Below are 23,900 nucleotides of genomic sequence, written 5' to 3' on the forward strand. Positions count from 1 at the left end.
CCCAGCCTTGCCGTGCCCCGGAGGGACGGGTGCACCTGCCGACAAGGAGGACCTCCCGGCGAGGGATTTTATCATTACTGGGACCGGAACGGCGTCCTGGCTCACCGGTGCGATCTGTTGGCCTGGTGAGGCCGGATAAGAGGTCGCCTTCTGCAGAACCCCAGTAAGATTTTATTGCTTCTAAAATGTAAATAGTTACTGTTTGTTCTTTTGTTCCTGTTGCTGCTAAACCCGTTCAGGGTAAACTTTAAAAAGGTGACCCCTTTGTTGACCCGGGGTCACTATTGTTGTTTTCTTGAAGTTTTGCACAAAGTTACACAAACTGCGAAATCATGGACTGTGCATGATTCAAACTTTCCTGTAAATAGTTTGCACCTTCTTAAAGGTGCTTCCTACTGGTTTTAGTTAAAGACACTTTGCGAAGATGCCATTCCGGAGCTCTGGTATGGACTGGTAGGCTGAGAAGAAGAGCTACCTCAGAAAGACTTGATCTCCTCTTAAAGGGGAGGTAGGAATTGAACCTGAAAGTGATACTGTCTTGGAACAGTAATGTTATGATGATGCTTTGCAAGAAATGTAACCGTTTTACATGAAAAGTTATATGTGTTTAATATGTTTGAAATGTGAAGCTTGAATAATGTTCTTCAAAAGGAAAGATGCAGAAAGCCTGTTGAGGTAGACTAGAGTTCTGCATGGATAGAAACGTAAGAAAGTAATAATGAAGGTGAGGATAGAAGGTAAACCCTGCGTCCCCATAGAAAGTTAGTTCGTTACTAAGGACAGAAAGTAGACCCGTGGGGGTTAGTGAGTGAGTCCTTATAGGAGCCAGGCAGAGTGGGCTCCATGTTCTCAAACTGAAAGGAATGTTATGTCTATACTATGTATAGTAGAGAAAGGCAGTAGGCCCTGGCTGAACGGGGCGGTCCTGTAAAAGAAAGGAGAGGCAGTAGGTCTGGTGCCATAGGGACAGGCGGTCCTGCAGGTTCAAAGTAGGAGAATGAAGAGTTACCTTGCCCTGTAATGTGATTATAGGAAGGCCTTTGGTAAACTAAGAGTGTATGTTTCTTAAAGGCAAAGTTAATTTATTGTTCCAGCATTTGCACTGAGTAGAATACCCGGTTGGGTAGCAGGAGTTATGTATAGCCTGAAATTTACAATGTTGACTATGTTTGTAACGTTAAAGTGTCCTCACCTCCCATAAAGGGAAGCCTGTTCAAGTATACTTATTGTTTTGCACTCAACAAATTTGTATGTCTTTTTGCTAACCTGTATTGTTGTTTTCTTCCCAGTCCCGGAGTACTGTGTTTAACCAGGGGGGAGTGCAGCGCCCCAGAGTCCTGGTCGTTGCAGTACTGTGGCTCCGCCACTAAGGGGAGCCATGGTGCGTTCGATGGCACTGAAGGAGTTCCTCCAATCAGGTATCACAGACACCAATATGTTTCACAGCTGGGCCTCCGGGGGGAGCTAAGGGTGCTATTCATTAGGCCACTCCCCACCATAGTGGGTAAACTGGGGGTCAGGCAGGAAGTTAGTAGAGAACGCTGACTGGATTGAACGAAGCAACACCTAGTGAGAGAGGGTGTTGTGGAGGAAGAGACAGTAGGGTCTCTGCCAGGGGTGGGATCCTGGCAGAGGCTTGGCATTGGAAAGAACGTAACGGGACCGTGCCTGCTCAGCATAGCGGCGGTGCCCAAGAAAGGACTAGAAGCGAGATAGATTGTGCTGAGTGAGAAACGAGATCAAGCAGACGGAGAATACCAGCAGGGGTTTTGTTGAAAGAGGCAGCACCTTGCTGAGGCGCATTACCGGTGGCCGGAACGCCGAGGGAGTGGAATAATATACAGCTTTAAGCCATACTCCAAACAGCGGCAGGACAGTCAGTCTCAGGCGGGCTGTCTACCACATATCACCTATGAAGTCTTGGGGGGCAATTGCGGGAGAGGGGCGTCTCTAGGGTCCCGGAAGAACTCCAGGCCTACCTGACAAACGGGTGCCGTTCTTACTGTAACATCAGGAAGGGACGGAAGATTAGCAGAAGATCAGTTAATCGAGTTGTGAGGGAACTTAAGAAACAGACACAACAGTTGTGGGGTACTTTCCGTAAGCACAGCAGGGAAGGACTACAACACAAAGCGCTAAGAAGGAAGGCACTGATTTCCACCTGTGAGGAGAACTCTGGAGGTGCCATTGGACCGGCCGGACTTGCGCAGCCTGGTGGGCCGGATTCCGGACTGAGGACCGAGAGATCTCCAGTAAAGAGGTAAAGAGACTGCAACCTGGTGTCCTCGTTATTTACCGCGACCTGCACCCCACAACTGCACCGCTACACCACCGTTAACAGCACCTATTTGTAACGGACGTCCCCCACTGACAGACAGGGCCACGGACCGGGTCTAGCCACCGTGACAACCCCAGGACTGAGATCCCAGAGGCCCGGCTCCGGGTACCCCTCGGCCCTGCGGCGGTGTGGGGGCGCTCCACTAGTACCTACTGGAAGTAGCAATCCTAAAAGTCAATATCGACCTTTTAACATATGCCATATGACTTCGGATAAAAGCCAAACAAGAATCTCAATTTGAAGACATGGTGTTTTGGTGTGCTGCCCCTCATCAGTGCAAAGTGTGCATGTAACACACATATGTGAGCTAAACAATAGCTCATCTTCTGACAATACATTCCCTTTAACCAATTAATGTATAATCACATACATGTAAGTGATTGTGGGGCTAACCTCCACACATGGTAGATGCCGGCTATGTTACATAGCTGCCATCTGTCTCTAAAAACAGCAACTGGAGCTGAGCTTCAATTGCTGCTGTTAACCATTTGAATGCTGCTGGAAATCTCTGGCAGTGGCGTTTAAATAGATCGGATGCTAGTGCTTGCGAACACAAGCTCATATCGGCCCTCCATGACGTGATCGCAGGGCTCTCATGGTTACCATGGTAGCCAGGGACCTTCTAGAGACCTTGTCACTGCCATCTTGGTACTCCAGTAAGGTTGAGCTTCATAGGAGTCCGTGATTTTAACTATATACTACAATACCGTGCTATTACAGTATGTAGTTTGTGCGATCAGATGATCGCAGGTTCAAGTTCACGAAGGTGGTATTAAAAAATAAAATAAAAATGTAATTTTTTCTTTTTTAAATATAAATTATTTGGTCACTTCCCCTTGTGAAAAAATGCAATAGAAGCGATACAAATATTTTATGTACCGCAAATTAGTATCAATAAAACTGTCAGCTCACCATGCAAAAAAAAAAACAAAACCAACAAGAAAACCATCTGTCGCACAGCTCAAATCAACAGAAAGATTTTTTAAAAAAATTAAAGGATTTTTTTTAATTTTTAAAAGAAATGTTAGAATTTTTTTTCACCACTTATTTTCCTCATTTAATGCAACTATTTTATACCCTACTCCGATCCCCTACTATCTATATATCAATACAGCTATATCCATCTGTTTGGCACAATAATCGAGATGTCGGCTCATGTTTCACTTTACTACAGCCACATAATGAAGCAGGAATAGGATGGCGCATGCAGAATGGCGCTCTGCTCCTGGCGGTCATCTATCCGCTGACACAAGTGACCGTGAGAAGCTCATTAGTAGGAAAACACAGTAATTACCAGCCATTAATAAAAAGCTTTCTACTAAAACATACTGATTTATACTCAATCAATAATATTTTATTACTTACCAGGAATTTCCCCAAAGTTGATATAAGGTTCTTGGAAAGTATTTTTTTCTTGGTTTCTAGCAATTAGAAAGACCCCAAGGAAAGACAAGAAGCACCTGCAGAACACAATGAATTATACACACAGGCAATGTCATACAGGAGGCTGCAGCTTCCAAGCTAAATATCCTGAATCACAGATATAAATGATTACATCATATAACTTTATAGACGAAGACGCAGGAAAACATCTTAAAATTGGAGACACGGCAAGAGAAGCTTAATCGGGTGGTGGAAAGCCAAGCAAAGCTAAAGGCGCCATAAATAAGGATAACACGGTGTGATAGATGACGAGAACACACATTATTCAGAGGAATACTTATCTCTGCACTGTTTAATCTGTTTAATGCAAAAAAAAAAAAGTTTTAAAGCCAGAGTTATAAATACACTCACCGGCCACTTTATTAGGTACACCATGCTAGTAACGGGTTGGACCCCCTTTTGCCTTCAGAACTGCCTCAATTCTTCGTGGCATAGATTCAACAAGGTGCTGGAAGCATTCCTCAGAGATTTTGGTCCATATTGACATGATGGCATCACACAGTTGCCGCAGATTTGTCGGCTGCACATCCCAAAGATGCTCCATACAAGGCAGGATGGATCCATGCTTTCATGTTGTTTACGCCAAATTCTGACCCTACCATCCGAATGTCGCAGCAGAAATCAAGACTCATCAGACCAAGCAACGTTTTTCCAATCTTCTACTGTCCAATTTCGATGAGCTTGTACAAATTGTAGCCTCAGTTTCCTGTTCTTAGCTGAAAGGAGTGGTACCCGGTGTGGTCTTCTGCTGCTGTAGCCCATCTGCCTCAAAGTTTGACGCACTGTGCGTTCAGAGATGCTCTTAGGCCTACCTTGGTTGTAACGGGTGGCGATTTGAGTCACTGTTGCCTTTCTATCAGCTCGAACCAGTCTGCCCATTCTCCTCTGACCTCTGGCATCAACAAGGCATTTCCGCCCACAGAACTGCCGCTCACTGGATTTTTTTTCTTTTTCGGACCATTCTCTGTAAACCCTAGAGATGGTTGTGAGTGAAAATCCCAGTAGATCAGCAGTTTCTGAAATACTCAGACCAGCCCTTCTGGCACCAACAACCATGCCACGTTCAAAGGCACTCAAATCACCTTTCTTCCCCATACTGATGCTCGGTTTGAACTGCAGGAGATTGTCTTGACCATGTCTACATGCCTAAATGCACTGAGTTGCCGCCATGTGATTGGCTAATTAGAAATTAAGTGTTAACAAGAAGTTGGACAGGTGTACCTAATAAAGTGGCCGGTGAGTGTATATCAGGCATTCGTCACCCGAAGAACGAAATCTGACATGACGGTGAAGGCATATATTAGAAAAACCCAAAAAACTCCATAAAGAAGACACCGCAAGCCCAACCGGACGTCCCTTCTTTATTAGGCCGGCGTCACACTCAGCGTATGGAAATATGGTCCGATTTTTACGGCCGTAATACGCAGTAATTGTCCCAAAACACTGTTCCGTATTCAATGCGAGGATGCGATTTTTACGCACAAATTTATCCGTATGGCTTCCGTACGGCGTTTTTTTTCTCGCAGGCTTGCAAAATGGACATATCATGGATCCATCAGCTCAAATATTCTTAAAGACATATATACAGTATATATATATATATATATATATATATATATATATATATATATATATATATATATATATATATATATATATTCACGACATGGACATTTTCATTTTTTTTTGGTTTTTGTTTTGGTTTTTTTCCTCCCCTTTTTTCCAAGAGCCATAACTTTTTCAATATATACGTCAATAAACCACATGAGGGCTTATTTGTTTGTATTTTTGAATGACATCATTTATTTTATTACATGATGGAAAAAAAAATTCAAGTGCAAGTGTGTTGCTATTTTCCAAGACCCGTAACGATTTCATTCCTCAGGATATGGGTCTGTGTGAGGGATTACTTTTTGTGCCCTGAGCTGATGTTTTTACTGATACCATTTTGTGGCAGATACAATGTATTGATGGTTACTTATTGCATTTTATTCCAATGTTGCGGTGCCCAAAAATTTAATTCTGGCATTTCGATTGCTTTCACCTTACACTGTTTGCAGATCAGATTAATTTATTTTATATTTTGACAGCAGCGCTCCAATCTATGTATAGCTAAAACCATGATCTCCTATGAACGTTAACTAAAAAAACGCTGGCTTTCACGGGAGGATGAGGGGTTTTCAGCAGATCACCGACTGTAATGACAACCCATCGGCACCCCAAGATCACATCCCAGGGGCGCCTAAGGGTGGGTGGAATGACACGCCCCCCTGTCGACACGCGTAAGTGTCGCGGTTAGAGATTGAGAGAGGGGTTTAATACACTGCTCAAAAAAATTAAAGGGAACACTTAAAAATATGAATATAACTCCAAGTAAATCAAACTGTCCACTTAGGAAGCAACACTGTTTGATAATCAATTTCACATGCTGTTGTGCAAATGGAATAGACAACAGATGGAAATTATTGTCAATTATCAAGACACACATTAAAGGAGTAGTTCCGCCGGAGGGGACCACAGACCACATCTCAGTACCAATGCTTTCTGGCTGAAGTTTTGGTCACTTTTGAATGTTGGTTGTGCTTTCACACTTGTGGTAGCATGAGACAGACTCTACAAACCACACAAGTGGCTCAGGTAGTAGGCAGCTCATCAAGGATGGCACATCAATGCGAGCTGTGGCAAGGTTTGCTGTGTCTGTCAGCGTAGTGTCCAGAGGCTGGAAGCGCTACCAAGAGACAGGCCAGTACACCAGGAGACATGGAGGGGGCCGTAGGAGGGCAACAACCCAGCAGCAGGACCCCTAACTCCGTCTGTGCAAGGAGGAACAGGGGGAGCACTGCCAGAGCCCTGCAAAATGACCTCCAGCAGGCCACAAATGTGCATGTGTCTGCACAAACGGTTAGAAACCGACTCCATGAGGATGGTCTGAGTACCGGACGTCCACAGATGGGGACTGTGCTCACAGCCCAATACTGTGCAGGACGTTTGGCATTTGCCACAGAACACCAGGATTGGCAAATTCACCACTGGCGCCCTGTGCTCTTCAGAGATGAAAGCAGGTTCACACTGAGCACATGTGACAGACGTGACAGAATCTGGAGATGCCGTGGAGAGCGATGTGGTACCTGCACAATCCTTCAGCATGACCGGTTTGGCAGTGGGTCAGTAATGGTGTGGGGTGGCATTTCTTTGGAGGGTCACACAGCCCTCCATGTGCTCGTCAGAGGTAGCCTGACTGCCATTAGGTACCGAGATGAGATCCTCAGACCCCTTGTGAGACCATATGCTGGTGCGGTTGGCCCTGGGTTCCTCCTAATGCAGGACAATGCCAGATCTCATGTGGCTGGAGTGTGTCAGCAGTTCCTGCAAGATGAAGGCATTGAAGCTATGGACTGGCCCGCCCGTTCCCCAGACCTGAATCCGATTGAGCACATCTGGGACATCATGTCTCGCTCCATCCACCAACGTCATGTTGCACCACAGACTGTCCAGGAGTTGGTGGATGCTTTAATCCAGGTCTGGGAGGAGATCCCTCAGGAGACCATCCGCCGCCTCATCAGGAGCATGCCCAGGCGTTGTACAGTAGGGAGGTCATACAGGCGCGTGGAGGCCACACACAATACTGAGCATCTTTTCCTTGTCATGAGGCATTTCCACTGAAGTTGGATCAGCCTGAGCGATTAATCAGTCCAAGAGGAGAAAGATGCCAATCTCTCCATGAAGATACATTACAATTTTTTGATACGTACTCAAAATTAAGAAATAAAAGGACAGTTACTTTTATAGTTTTCTACTGACTCCTATCAGAAAACATTTATGGATTCAACAAGTTTTCTAGCAGAATTCTCTTTTGGAAAAAAAACAATACAAAAAAAACCAACAACAAAATACTGCAACAGCGAGTACAAGTGTGACAGGATGAATCACTGTCTCCATTCCCAGAAGACAGGTCTGTCAAGACGATTTGTTCTCCTTTAGAAATGTCACAATGTATTTAGGATAAACTGGGGAAGAAACCTCAGGTTGTAACACTGTCTGATTGTGGCCGTTACAGATCAGCCGTTAAGAGCAAATGATTTTAAAGCAGCAAGATGTTCAATTCTGATCTTTAAAGTAAACCATTTATACACATACATCAGTACACCCGTACCTATTGCCACTGTTAACCGTATTGGTGTGTGCAGCACGCCAATACCGTTAAGCCCTGAGGTAGAGCAAGGAGACATGAAGTCCTTGCTCTACCGCTCTCCAATATGTAGACTGCAGGTTGCTTTAAGCCGGCAGTCTACAGAACGGCTTGTCGATGCACTGGCCAGGATGCCGGCGCACGCACAGGATGTCCGAATCCCGGCATAGTGACGCTATTGCGCCGTACCGGGAGTCTCATGCCCTGTGTGTGCGATGACAGCACATTAGTCCGCCAACGCTATACTTCAGCTGGATCCTGGATTAGGTTAGTATATGATGTTTTTTATTTCAATTAAAATGTGTGGTGTGACTGAGGGAGCAACATAAATTATGGAGGACATCCACACAGTGAGGGAGCTACTGTGAGGCTGCCCCTCATACATTTTAGAGACTACTGTGAGGAGTCCTTATACAGTGTCGGGCCTCCATAAGGTGTAGGGGCCATTATACAGTGTGAGAACTAATATGGGGGCCATTATACAGAGAGGCAGCTGATGTTGGGGCCATTATACAGAATAACAGCTAATCTGGGGGCCATTATAAAATGTGGAGCCTCCCTAGAGGGCCATCATACAGTGTGGGGACTACTGTGGGGGCCATTATACAGTGTGGGAGCTAATGCGGGGGACATTATACAGTTTGTGGGCTACTGTGTAGGGCCATCAAACTGTGGAGACTACTGTGAGAGCCATTATACAGTTTGGAGGCTACTGTGGGGGCCATTATACAGAGTGGGTATTATTATACACTGGGGGGTCATGATACTGTGTTTTGGGGGGAGCTGTGGGTCTATTATACTGTGTATAGGGGAGCTGTGGACCCCTCATACTGTGTATAAGTGAGCTGTGGGCCCATCATGCTGTGTATGGAGGAGCTGTGGGGCCATCATACTGTGTATAGGGGAGCTTTGGGCTCATCCTACTGTGTATAAGGGAGCTGTGGGCCCATCATGCTGTGTGTAGGGGAGCTGTGGCCCCATCATACTGTGTATTTTGCAGCTGTTGGCCCATTGTACTGTGTATAGGGGAGCTGTGAACCCATACTGCATATAGGGGAGTTGTGGGCCCATCATACTGTGTATAGGAGAGTGGAGGGCCCAGTATAGGATGTATAGGGGAGCTGTGGGCCCAGTATAGTATGTATAGAGGAGCTGTGGGCCCATCATACTGTGTCTAGGGGAGCTGTGGGCCCATCATATAGTGTATAAGGGAGCTGTAGGTCCATCATGCTGTGTACACATAAGGCAGCAGCGGCTCAGTATTGGAGTATCAGCAGGATTAGGCGTTTGTGCAGGCTGTGTATAGATGGGGACGGGGCTGGCAATACGAGAAGTCAACTGTGTCTATATTGTAATCTCTGCAGACAAGATGCGGCCGGAGAATCGGTCATGTCTGTCTGAACAAGATGGAAAAGACGGGAAATGTGAATGACTCCATCAAAAAGAACATCAGCTGTAACCCACCATCTATAACTATACTATAATCTCTTGTCTGGTCTGCAGCACTGGTATCTCTGGTATCTACCACTATATGGTCACTATATGGCACTAATATAGATCTTGGTTATTGTGTAGACATTTATTTCCAGCAACAGCCTAGTCAACTGCTGAGGTTCCCCTATACCCACGATTATGGTGCCCCACCATAGTTGTAATAAGGGTTATCTGATAAGGGCCCAACTCCGATGTCAGAAAATTACCTATTGTTTAAAGTGGGTTTGTGTGTTACATGTTTCACAAAACCCTAAATTAGAGGCCTAAATTGGCCACTGGGGCTTGCTTTGACTCACACTTCCAGTCTATTCAGGAATAGTTTGCACTAGTTTCCTTATCATTAGAGACAGGATGACAATGACAGGTAACAAACCTTTATACACATGATCCACCAGTCACAATAGGAGATATTACATCTCCCTTCAATATTACCTTTGCACACGCTCATTAGATGCTAGACTGTGTTCATTGGTGCTAATGTGCATGTGTGCATGTCACTTTTCTGAAACAATAGAAAGTTAAGAGTCTAAAAAAAACAGTGGCCATTGTGAGAATAACAAGTTTTGTAATTTTATTTTTAATAAAAATTATGATATGGGAAAAAAAAAAATTGCCAAAATGTTTTTAGAATATACAATTTCCACAAAAACCTGATGTATACAATCTGTTATATTGTGAGGACACATTCCCCTTAACATGGGCAGGTGAAGGAAATGATATTGATGCACTTAGGGGTAAGATCACAGTGGATCTCGGCTTGTCATGCCTGGGGATGTATAGCGCCAGACATTGTAATATAGGCACGCAAGACCTTCATAAGCTGAAATTGATTTTGCTTTAATCATCCGACCCACGTCAAGCCATGAGGTTTAATGTTTTATTTATTGGAACAAGACAGGAACCCGATACCATGCAGCAATTACTACAGCTATCCAATCCTCCTGCCCAGTGATTTTACAATTGTGTACAACAGTGAGCACACTAATACACCAAAATCTACTTTTGCAAATGGTCCCACGTTAATATTAATGTAATTTTTTATCTGTTATACACTATTTCAAAAAAATGAAGAGAACACAAATTACACATCAGATCTCGATGAAAGACTCAAGTTAATAATCTTTACAGATATAAATTGTACAATTCATTGAGAATGTAAAGTCAGAACAACAGTTAATGGGAATCAAAATCATTAACTAATTGAGACCTGGATTGCAAATCACTTGAAAAATTTTATTCAAAAACTTGAAATCACAGCTGGATCCAATTTGAGTGAATGTCATCATGGCAACGCATAATGTGACTCAGTGGTATATTTGGCTCCCATCTATCTGTATGCACACCCGATAACATCTGGGCATGCTCCTGATCAGATGGTACACTGAGGGATCTGCTTCCAGACCTGAATCAGGGCGTCCATGAAATCATGAATATTTAGAATTGAGAGTCCTCAGTAGTTGATACCTTTTAATGGCTAACTGAAAAGATGGTAACAAATTGCAAGCTTTCGAGACTACACGTCTCTTCATTAGGCCTGATGAAGAGACCTGTGTAGTCTCGAAAGCTTGCAACTTGTTACCATCTTTTCAGTTAGCCATTAAAAGGTATCAACTTCTGAGGACTCTCAATTCTAAATATTTTTCTATCCACTGGCTAACACAGTAAGATATATATCTTTCCTGCATGAAATCATGGACAACTTGTGGAGCTACGTGGTGGCAGCGGATGCACTGATACATAATGTCCCAGAGATTGTCATTTGGATTTAGGCTTGGGGAATGTGAAGGACAGTTAATGGCATTGATGCCTTACTCATCTGGGAACTGAAACTGGGCATTGCCATGCATCAGAAGGAACCAAGGGCCCACTGCACCATTGTAAATTCTGACAATGGCTCTGAGGATTTCGACTTGGCACCCAACAGCAGGCCGGGAACTATTGGCTATAACAATCAGTGCTATGGAGTTGGAGTCATGGTCGATGTCCATTTTGGTAGAGTTGGATCAAGTATAAAATGGACCGACTCCTAAAATATATAATAAATTGGGTTCAGTAGTTCAGTGCAGGATGTGCTGTAAATTTTATCATAATACTTTGGGAAAGCTATGAAATGTCCTATAAATGTCTGTTCTGTTCCTGATCTAAGAATCTTGACTTTAAGTTGAGATGAATCTGTGCTGCACTTTATGTACATGTTCTCTAGTGAGGCAGTGGGTGTGGAGTCGGGTCAGGGAAATTAAGGAGTCGGAGGTTTGGCTTACTGACTCCACAGCTCTGATAAGTATGCAGGTGGTTGCAGCGTCCCTTTAAGAATATGCCTCCCAGATCACTGATCCGCTGCTAAATCAATCATGCGGCAAACACTGCTTCTTATCGGCGGTAAAATCATTACCACCAGTCAGACAGCCGCGGATCCCAAGCTGTCAAATAACAGCTTGAGCCCGCTGCTCTGATCAGAGGTATAAAGTTTACCTCCAGTCACTGGCGTCGGCTGATGGAACTACTTCTCATCAGCCTATACCTGCTGCCCCTATTAACAGTGAGAGGAAGAGCAGCTGATGGGAGTAATTCGTCAACCGGCGCCTGCGCTCCAAATAAATAATAAAAACAAAATCTGGCATGGGTTCCCTTGTATTTTTGATAACCAGCCATGCAAAACTGACAGTTGGGGGGTGCAATCCTCAGCTGTCAGCGTTAGCAAGACTGGTTATCAAGAATAGAGGGGTCCCCGTGCTGTTTTTTTAATTATTAAATTTAAAAAACGGCATGGGGTCCCCCCCCATTTGTGACAACTAGTCTTGCTAAAGAAGACAGCTGGGGGCTGGTATACTCAGGCTGGTAAGGGGTGATGGATATTGGCACACCCCAGCCTAAAAATAGCAGCCCACAGCCACCTAGAAAAGGCACATCCATGAGATGGGCCATTTTTTGTTTGTTTTATTATAGGAGACAAGGGATTCAATGGAATGGGCGTTAGGGGAGTATAACTGTGTTTGTTATTTTTAAATAACTAAAAAATAAAAAGTGTGTTCTGTGTTTAATTTTGAATAAAATACTTTATTCTGGCTGTGTGCTTATTTACAATACAACTATAGGATTAGTAATGGATAGGTGTCTTATACACACACACCTCTCCATTACTAACCCGTGGGCTTGATGTCACCAGACAATACAAAGGTGACAACAACCCCACAAATTGGAACCCTACTTGCCAACACTACAAGTCAAATGGATAGAGCCAGGCAAAGTGCCAGAATTGGTGCATCTAATAGATGTGCCTTTTCTAGGAGTTTGCGGGCTGCTATTTTTAGGCTGGGGGGGGGGCAATATCCATGGCCCCTTACCAGCCTGAGAATACCAGCCCCCAGCTGTCTGCTTTAGCAAGGCTGGTTGTCAAAGATGGGGAAAATCTCACGCCCTTTTTTTAAATTATTTATTTAAACAATAAAAAAACAGCATGGAGACCCCTCTATTCTTGATAGCTAGCCTTGCCAACGCTGACAGCTGAGGGTTGCAGTCCCCAGCTTTCAGTTCTGCCTAGCTGGTTATCAAAAACACAGGGGAATCCAAGCCATTTTTATTTTAATTTATTTATTTAGAGCGCAGGCTGATGAATACTCCCATCAGCCGCCGCCTGCTCTCACTGTTATTAGCGGCAGCAGGCGCAGGCTGATGAGAGCAGTAGTTCAATCAGCTGACGCCAGTGACCGGAGGTAAACTTTTTACTGTCGATCACAGCTGCGGGCTCACGCTGTCATTTGACACCGGTGGTACTGATTTCACCGCTGATCAGCAGCAGCGTTTGCCGCTGCACAGACATGACAGTGTGTCAAACACTAGATGTTCGGGTCCCCCTTTCAAGTCAATGGGGGTTCGGGTTTGGGTACTGTTCTGGTACCCGAACATTCATTAATTCTTCAGTCAAACCCGCCGGACCTGAACATCCAGGAATCCGCCCATCTCTACCGATAACGCTTAGGCTGCTGCAGACCCATAAAAAGGATGAAAGTGCAGGTAATGGAGAACTGAATGGGTTAAATCTGTGCTGCTATGTGGAAAAGATGAAGGATGTATGTATACATCAAAACGCGTTGACAAATAAACCACCTACTGTACCCTCGGAATGGCATCCTTCATCTTTTCTACATGGCAGCACAGATTTAACTCATTTGCTTCTCTATTATCTGTACTTAAGGATTCACGCACAGAATTCTAGTATGCTGAGTGAGGATATATGAATGTCAGGCGCGGTACCCACCCAAGAATCCATTATTTTAGCCAAAGATGGGTTTCGTTAGACCGAGTCTCTCATGTATTGCACTGAATGGCTAGCAAATAATACTATGTTTAAAGGACAAAAATACAACCAGCCCAGTATGGCCATCGGCACCCCAAGTTCATAAGCAGCCGCAGTCTGGAATGGGGACTGAATTCATGATAAAACCCCTTTTACGAATGATTGCATATATCCCATATGCATATTGTACAGGGTTACCAAAGGTGAAGCTATGTTTTTTTATTAGGTGTTTTAGCTGCATTTATAACAGATTTCTAAAGCCTTTTCAGTTTTTATATGAAAAACCTAATATTATGGAGATACAGATGATTAATAGGACTAAACCAGAGATTAAAACATAAAATTGTAATGATTGATTGAACACAAACCCTATTAGATCATTCACTTGGAAAAATATAATTTCATATGAAAACCACTTTCCATAAAGCGTAGATTAACACATTACAAAAGTCGTTTTATTTCCTTTCACTTTTTATGTCTTTCATAATATCAGCCATTAATATGCAAGAAGCTCCTCTTCCCACACACCAGGACGCTTTCTGCAGCAATTATCTCCGATAATTATGATACTCTTTGTCTGCCGAAGCACTTCACTGTCTGAGAGGCCTAAATGGACTAGAATGAAACCTCGTTTTCGATGTAAGTGACTCTAAAACAAGCCAGACCTCATCACCGCCGAGCATTAGACTAATTAATGGATTGTCCATTTATAAAGTGCCTTTTTATTGCCTGGAATTAGATAGACTTGTAAAGAACCATAAACTTATTTTTATTGCTTGTGGTTTAATGAAAACAAGGCGAGTCCTCCGTGTGTACGGCCCAATAGAGGATTTCAGAGATCTGGATTTTATATAGAGATGAAGTCAAACACCACATTTACTCTTCAGGAAAAAAAAGACCATTCTTTTGTAACTTCTTCATGACTGGGCAATTTTTAATTTTTGCTCCATTATTTATTTTTTTCCCCATCAACATAGTCTAATAAGAGCTTGTTTTTGCAAGACGAGCTGTAGTTTTTAGACACCATTAAAGGGGATAACTGTGAGTTTGTAAAAGTTAAAAATTTGCCTAAGTACTAGCAGGCAGGTATTTGTTAACTACCTGTCTACTGTGCTCAGCGCCATTTTTCGCCTCACACAGTTTTGCCTAATATTTTCCTTTAAACAGCAATCCAAGGATGTTCAGGTCACAAAATTCACAACCTAGAGATTACAACAAGTACCTTCATACTCCTCACATTAAGGGGTCGAGCACAAGACCAATTATATCGGAGGTCTGCCATCAGTGGTTCTCACAGATAGCACTCGTACCCATGATATTCTATGGGGTTGTGCACGTGTCTGATTTTTTTCCTTTGGACCAAGTGTTCTGAGGAATAAAAACCAGTGGCATGTTTGATTTTGATCTGAGAATCATAGAATGGTAGAGAATCAGATCACACTTGACCATTCAGGTCTAGGGGTCCATGGAACACATCGGTCCACACTCGGTTGACATCCAAGTGTAGTCCGATTTTCTTCGACTGACAGAATGAAGAACGTGGAGAAAAGTTATTTTCTCTTCGCCTCTGAGAAAAACTGATATGACTCCGATCAGGAAAATTGGAACGTTTTTCTCGGATGGAGAGAAAACAGTGGTGTCCACCAACTCTAAAGGGGTTGTCACCCCTTTATCCACTGAAGAGACAACCACTTTAAGGTGTTCTATACCCATAAGGACTACTGTCACTTGTGGTCCCAGGAGCTAAAGAAGATGTCTGGTAGGAGCCAAACACCAGAGAAAACAATGTTGGAGAATCTTTTACTAATTGACCCTTGAACAGGAGGACATGGCAAACTGGAAGCTGCCAATTTGAGTGACTTGGCTTATATGAAATACATATCTCTATATTAATATAGACTCCAAATCAGATCGCCTAAATATAGTTATATCCCCTATAATAAAATAACATCCAATATTAGAACCCCTAAGTGGAATTCAGACCCCAAACCACACTCTATATTCACAAGTAGCACCACTCATGTGGCCTGTCAACAAAGACCAGAGCAGAGGTAGAGAGGCACTACAGGACCTGGGGATGGGGAGTACTGGCATGTACATTTTTTTTATGTCTGCTCTGCAATACTATAGTAAAAAACATTATTCTATATATTTATGTTCCTGGACAACTTCGATAATTTCAGACCTCTGACAAAATTCAGAACAAACAAACAAATACATATACATAACCCATCCCAGACTATATATCTCCCAGCTTTTGTTCATTCTGCTGGGTTCTATCTATTGGACTAGACCTAGGCCACTAAACATATTGGAAAAATCCAATAGACAATGAACATTACATTTTTTCAAAAATAAGAATAGGGCCTACAAGTCTACGATACACCCTCTCCAAATTCTGCAAAATCTGATGCTAGTACATGGGGTGAGTTGACGTGTCTTGTGTTTTACAATGTCGGACACTTTAGTGGGTACCACAAACTCGCTCCCTCGCCCATTTCCCTCCAAGTTATTATTTTAAAAAGTTCTCTAAATACCTTATCCAGCTTAGAAGAGGTATATAGAAATTTTAGAGATCACATGAGATGAACAGAATGAGAGAGTTTAAAAGATTATTGCAAGTTCTGCCAAGATTTTTCTGAGGATCTATAGAGTTTAGAAGACCAACAAACAAATCCGATTAAATTACCTACCCAAAAATAAACATGAATATATTCAACGAGGCCGCACCTCGAAACTCCTGGTAAAAAATGATTCCTGTGAAGAGGAAAAAGGAATTTTTATTAAAACAATATATATGCAAAAATCTATATAGACCTTTGTTTTGTAGGAATCTGAATTTTGTAAACCTCCACATTTCTATATGTGTGCCATCACTTCTGATATGTTGTCAGAGTCTTTTATTAGACAAATTTAATTTCTAAAATGGGCTATCCAGGACTATTTTTTTTTTTCATTTTTACAATGTGCTCAAGAACGAAAAGACAGGTAGTTGCTACCTACTTGCCTGTTGTGTCCGGAGCTCATCTCTGCTGGCATCGAATGGAAACAGACCACTCCTGCCGGCGATCGAGTGGCTTCCACTGATGTCAGTTTGACAGAGCAGCGACTTCTCCTCCTGCTTTCCTTTGTTGGCGGGGCGTGATTGCCAATGTCATGCTGATTGACAGCCAGCTCCCTGCTGCCTAACTGCTGTGAGATGGCTGTCATTCAGAATGGTGTCAGCACTGATGCCCCTTTTACAGAGCAGCCCAGAAGAACAAGAGTTGCTCTATTGACGTGGAGCAGCTGAATCACTGGCAGAAGCAGTAGGTGACCGGTCTCAGGCAGCGTGACGCAGAACAGGCAGGTAGTTAGAAACCACCTGCCTGTTAGTTTTTAGGCTCATAGTAAAAAAAAATTTCCTGGAATGAATCCACTTAATTCTTAGTCTTTAACATTAATGGGGTTGTCTGGAATAATATTAAAACTATCACTGAGCTGGCTGTCCATCTTACTTTGAATAAGAAACAGCCTTGAAAAAAACCAAAAACATTTGCCGAACCTTGGTTCAGCGGTAAGACCATTCCACGCTGCTGGACAGGAACTCAATGAACTAATTCCTACCTGCCGACAGCCCCAGCTCCTCTTTGATTAGCCAGCTGAGAACTGGGGCAGGGAAGGCCGGCAGGTAGGAAGATGTTCAAAGGGCTCCCGTCCAATTCACTCATCTGTAGTGGCAAGATTTTCAAGAAGAAGAAGCTTATAAATGGAAAAAGAAACAAATTTCACTACTACAATATATTGCACTTTTTTTTGGTATTTGCTTATATTATTGCTTTATATAAAGTTTGTTGAAGGCGTTACATTAATTACTATGATAAGTTGTACAAAGTGGTAATATGGCACTTCTAAAAAACTTTCAAACCCTTACATTCTGAAAAAGGCCCCCTTTACACTTCTGTCTTTCTAGTACATGTGGTGTCATTTTTCACATGTACTGGAGACACGTTCACCCATTATGATCTATGGGGCTGCACACATGTCTGTGTTTTCACCATGTTTCTCAGGTTTCCATTTTTGGACTATGTAGGATTCCCTGGCCTAAGTCGGACCTCCATGGGATTTTTTTGTTTTGTCATAAATTGCTGAATCAGGGAAAGTTTGTTTATTTTAATAAAGTATTTTTTGCCTTTTTTTTTACTGGGTTAGTAATTGGGGTGTCTGATAGACACATCTCCATTACTAACCCCAGGGTTTGATGTTAGTTGTGTTTTTTGACAATTCACAGCCGACATCAACCCCAAAGCTCCATTACACCGACTGTCAATGCATCAGGGCAATCGGGAAGAGCGAAGGTGAAGGACCAGAATTGGCACATCTAATGCGATGTGCCACTTCTGGGGTAGCTACGGGCTGGAATTTTTAGGCTGGGAAGGGCCCAATAACTATGGACCCTCCCAGCCCAATAATATCAGCTCACAGCAGTCTGCTTTACCTTTGCTGGTTTTCAAACATGATTTTCATGCAGGACAATGCTCCATCACATGCCTCCAACTATTCCACAGCGTGGCTGGCCAGTAAAGTTCTCAAAGAAAAAAAATAATGACATGGCCCCCTTGTTCACCTGATCTGAACCCCATAGAGAACCTGTGGTCCCTCATAAAATGTGAGATCTACAGGGAGGGAAAACAGTACACCTCTCGGAACAGTGTCTGGAAGGCTGTGGTGGCTGCTGCACGCAAGGTTGATCGTAAACAGATCAAGCAACTGACAGAATCTATGGATGGAAGGCTGCTGAGTGTCATCATAAAGAAAGGTGGCTATATTGGTCACTAATTTTTGGGGGTTTTGCTTTTGCATGTCAGAAATGTTTATTTCTAAATTTTGTGCAGTTATATTGGTTTACCTGGTGAAAATAAACAAGTGAGATGGGAATATATTTGGTTTTTATTACGTTGCCTAATAATTCTGCACAGTAATTGTTACCTGTACAAACAAATATCCTCCTAAGAGAGACAAATCTAAAAAAAAAAAGCCACTCCAACTTCCAAAAATATTAAGCTTTGATATTTATGAGTCTTTTGGGTTGATTGAGAACATAGTTGTTGATCAATAATAAAAATAATCCTCTAAAATACAACTTGCCTAATAATTCTGCACACAGTGTATTAGGTTAATACATGTAGAGTAAGCTACACAGGTAAGGAACTTGTCTATCCATCAACCCCATATCTATCTATCTACCCCATGTCTATCTGCACATCTTTAACAGCTAAACAAATGTAATTTTTATTCTGCATTCTATTCCGGAACGTGTCACACAGACGGCACATGGATGACACACACGGATGGCACAAGAATGTCCCATGGATAACGCACACAAGTATGTCACACGGACATGCGACACTCATAACACCAGTACTGATTTTCCAGTACCAGTAAAATCGGGACGTGTGATGGAGGCCTAAAATAGTGTCTGGCAGAAGCACTACATAAAGATACACAATGTAAAGTTCTCAATGACCTACAGGCTCCGTGCACATGTCTCTGCGATTATAACTCAAGCATGGCTGCTGTTCTAATTTATTTTAGTAATATATAAAAGATTAATGTTTCAAATTGAAATATTGAAGTGGCAAATTTAATCTCAATTTGTCCTTCAAGCTAATTTTATTTAATTCACAGAAGTAAAAAGTTTAAAACCATTTTTTTTAATAAACTTAATATGAACCATACTACACAAAAAAAATCTAAAACTTTAGCCATTGAAAGCCTCAGGCCAAACACACAGAGAAAAACAAAAAACGCAATAATAAAGTATTGATTTGGATAGAGAACAAACATGGAAATGAGACTTTTATTGAAGCTGGCACTGCCTCTGACTAATAACCCAATAAAACACTGCGGAGATAAAAGTTGTCAGGATTTAGTCTAAACCATTACAAATGGCTATAAATTAGCAGCCGCCGACTGATTTCATGAAGTCATATTATAAGGCAACGTAAAAATGAGATAGACTTTATTGGATGTTTTTATAAACTATGACATAATAGCACAGTACCTGCGAGTATCGCGCTGGTCGTGAAAAATACATAGTTAATTGGCACCACTTCAGTTGCATTGTAAAGCTGCATTGCCTGATTTAAAAACCTAAAAACAGAAAAAGGAAAAAAATACATACAAGAAAAACAAGTGAGAATAATGCAGTAGACGTTTTAATAAAGATTTACCAGCCTCATAAATATTTATATAGAGAATGGTGTTCAGCAGGACCTAGAATTACTTCGTAATGTGCTCAGGAAGCCAAATTAAATAAATAACTACCCCTCCGAGATCAAAATCGAGAGGAAAAGGCAGACACAATGCAAAATTAATCCCTGAAAAATGCACTTGCAATGTACGAGACAAACGGTCGTAATTAAATTTCATTTTCAGTTATGGTTCAGTTATTGTTCAGGAAAACAGACAATAACCCAAGCAGAAAAATAAGCAATGTGCCGCGCTCTTATCTCTGGGAACAGGAGTCCAAGACCCTGACACTTCAATAAAGGAAAAGCTAACAATATATAAAATATAAAATAAATATAAAATATAAAAACAATATAGAAAAGACCCTTTACCGAACATTTAAAGCACCGGAATTATTATATATTTCACTGCCGGAGAGTTATCACTAATGTCTGTTCCCTGCCTCTGGGCAACATACGGTACTTAATCATCGCCGTCTTCTCTTCTTTCCGACGCCTGTCCTGTTCCGTCACCTCTTGACCGAAGCTCCTGACTGAATGGAAGCCTCATGGTGGCGCTTGTAGACTTAGGGCTCATTTACATGTTCGATTTTCACGTATGAGAGTCATCTGTGGTTTTCACAGACAGCCTTGGTACCAATGATATTCTATTGGGCTGTAGACATCTGATTCTTTCCTCTGACTGAGAGGTCTACTGAAAATATAGGCGACATGTCCAATTTTGATCCAAGGGTCAGATCAAAATCAGCAATGCAAGTCAATGGGTCCACGAAACAAATCAGACCTGACTGATGACATCTGATGCGGACCAACTTTCAAAATGGAGAAGGTGGAATAACTTCTTTTTTTTTTTTTTTTTTTTTAAAGGCCATGCAATGCTTCTCTGGGAAATTATATATGCAAATTGTCTCTTCAGAGAGGAAGAGGAGTTGAACTCCATGTAGGATGAAAGCCAATCCAGAATCTGATGTAAATCTTGCATGCAGCTGCTTGGCCATGAAGTTGCTCGTAGGGGCACAATTTTTATGCTGAGGTCAATGTTGGAGGAGGTTTGGACTCTGCAGTTATGGAGTCAGCAGAGAATTGGTGACATTTCTGCCCTCTGCTCCACAGCATTCGTTGACCCCGCTCTGTAACTTTACGGGGTCCCCACTTCATGGCCGAGTCTCTGCATTTATTTATATCACTCACAGGCGACGAGGGAATATTTAGGAGGAAAGAAAATGTCATGAACGGACTTGTTACACTAGTGGCTCCTATTACAGGACCGCACTGATATCAGTGGGCTCTTTACCATGGCAAGAGGCCGGATGATACACACCAGTGACAAAGGGACTGACCAAGAAACCTGAACTTAAATGGGTATTCCCATCTCCAACATCCTACCATAATATGTAGGATGCAATATTAATATTATAAAATACCTCCAATCAGAAATGTAGTATAGTTCTTCAGATTCGCTATGTCACTTACCTCATGACCCCTCACATAGTGAGTTAGTTAGACAGCTCTAAGTGGTTGTAACCATGGATACCTAAGCTACTGCAATGCCCTACATGAGGTAAGTGACATAGCGAATCTGAAGAACTATACTACATTTCTGATTGGAGGTATTTTATAATATTTTAATTACGCCTACCACATATTGGGATAGGATCTTGGAGACGGGAATACCCTTTTAATAATTAAAAAGCGTGTCCGATACTTTAGTCCTTATAGTAGGGAATGGATGAGTATCTTGGCACCTGATTGGTGTTAGTAACTACTGCCTCTTTTCTGTACAGTTTCCACACACTTTTGCCTTAATCACCAGCTTTACACATACACAGCTGCCATTTTTTTTGCATTTGTTCCCCACAACTATTCTATTTGGGTCAATCTCCCATCTCACGTATGAACAGTTGATATGAAACGCTCATTACGGACAGATGTTCAGCGCTTTGAAGTGGAGCTACGTTTTTTTGTTTTTTTTTTAACCAGCGCATTTATTTTACTTGATGTCCGGTAAATAATCTTATTTTTACTTCTAAAGCGCAAATAATAGAAGATGAGATTTCTAAGTGCAATTAAGAATGAAACCGCCTTGACGTCCACTAATGAAGAATAATTATACCGCTTCTCAGTCCAGGTTTTAACTATTATTTCTCAGGAAGACAGCGGTGAGCAGAGATCCCGCCACATCGCGCTGTGTTGTGCACAGACAGACGGTTCAGTCATTAAGATTCTCTGAGAGAAGGACCTGTCTGGTCAAACAGACAAATGAGGGCTGTCACGCAGAAGAATACCTTTGGAGCTAAATGCGGCATTACTTACTTGACCTGAAAGATACAGGATGCGACCATTGTAACTACCATGGCGTAGAAGATGGCGTAAGTGAGCTGCATATCCCCCTTCAAGGTCATCGTAATCATACCCGCTACGGCTTTCACTGAAATCACTGCTACCGAAGCTGAGAAGAGACAGAAGGCGTGTGAGGAAGCCAGACATTGTTTACACCATTAATAGCAGGGAGATGTTAATACTTTCACCATACAGATGAAGCAGAGCTAGATTTGCCATAAAACTGAATTCTTTGTGTATCTGGTCACCAAACACGTCTATATTCTCACCACATCGAGCCTGGTGGGATGTACATATTGTTGGACATGGTGATCAGAACCCACACCTGAAAAACTCTTTGGGATTTTTGGGCAATAAAATCTACTGTGAATAATGAATGTAATAAATATTAAGGAGCGTTTTTCCATATAAAATAAAAGCCTTTTTTTAACATTTTATTCTTGTTGGATTCCTTTATCCACTTCAGGTCCAGGTGATTTTTCCGTTGTGTTTTGTTTTTTTTGTCATTGCATTTTAGTTTTTTTCCTCATCTTCTTCCGAGAGCCATAACTAATTTTGTTTTCTGTCAACCTAGCCATGTGGGGGCTTGTTTTTTGTTTTTTTTTTAAGCAGAATGAACCGTAGTTCTGAATTTACCATAGGTAGGCAGTGCACAGGGTACAATCTAGATGCATTCCCAGGAAAAAGGGATGTGGGGGAAAAAAATAAATAAAAATAATACTGACCTGACCACTCCGGCTGCCCTGCTGATCGCAATCTGGTCCCCTTCTTTCCACTATTGCTTGCAACATCTCCAGGCTCAGGATGCATCTAGGCCCTAGGATGTTACTGCGCATCATGGTGGAAAGAAGAGGACAAGATAAACATCAGCGGAGAGGTGAATATTAGTTATTTATTATTTTTTTTAACCAAGACTCACCTTGCCATCTTATCCTCTTCTTTCTGTAGTTGGCTACGCAGCATCACTGGCTTTTCACCTTAGATGAGGACTTCTGGTCGCAACCAGGCTGGAGATTACTGCGCGTCATAAGGTTCCGATGACAACTCAACCTTATGTCTTCCAGTGAGCTGCAGCCTGGACATGGACTGAAGTCCTCATCTATAGCGGGAATATACGGCGTACGATGGCGGAAAGTAGAGGACTAGACGGCAGTGAGAAAAGTCCGCGGTGAAGGTTATTTTATTTTTTTTACATTCGACATTTGCAACTGGGGGTCGTATCTAAGTCGAATGATGTTTGCAAGTCGGGGACTGCCTGTAATGTACTGAAAAAAAAAATTACAATGGAATTAAATGGTGAAAAACATGAAGTTTTGCCATTGTTCTTTAGGGATTTGCTTGTATGGTGTTGTGTTGTAAAAATGACCTGCCAACAGGTCCATACGATTTTGGCGATACCAAACTTGTATAGTATGTTTTAATATTGTAGTGTTTAAAAAAAACACTATTTGGAAATTATTAAAAAAATATTTTTGGTTTGTGAATTAAAGTGAACCTATCAGTGAACCTATTATGTCCCAAAACACTATTAACTTGCAGATAAAGTGATAATCTGCAGGATTATTGGGT

At 42.2% G+C, this 23,900-nt stretch overlaps 1 protein-coding gene across 3 annotated transcripts in view; it reads right to left on the bottom strand.

Annotated features, from left to right (window-relative positions):
- Positions 1-23,900, bottom strand: part of NIPAL2 (NIPA like domain containing 2) — a 184,076-nt gene that overhangs the window by 13,280 nt on the left and 146,896 nt on the right. For 2 of the 3 annotated variants that reach the window (XM_077270870.1, XM_077270871.1), the window contains exons 7-10: positions 22,305-22,440; positions 19,805-19,893; positions 16,455-16,518; positions 3,704-3,798 (exon numbers count right to left, since the gene is read on the bottom strand). In XM_077270870.1, coding sequence (XP_077126985.1) covers positions 3,704-3,798; positions 16,455-16,518; positions 19,805-19,893; positions 22,305-22,440 — 384 coding nt within the window. The remainder of the gene's footprint in view (positions 1-3,703; positions 3,799-16,454; positions 16,519-19,804; positions 19,894-22,304; positions 22,441-23,900) is intronic. The other variant, XM_077270872.1, reaches the window with a different exon arrangement.

The sequence above is a fragment of the Ranitomeya variabilis genome, chromosome 6, assembly GCF_051348905.1.
Source record: "Ranitomeya variabilis isolate aRanVar5 chromosome 6, aRanVar5.hap1, whole genome shotgun sequence".
Lineage (NCBI taxonomy): Eukaryota > Metazoa > Chordata > Amphibia > Anura > Dendrobatidae > Ranitomeya > Ranitomeya variabilis.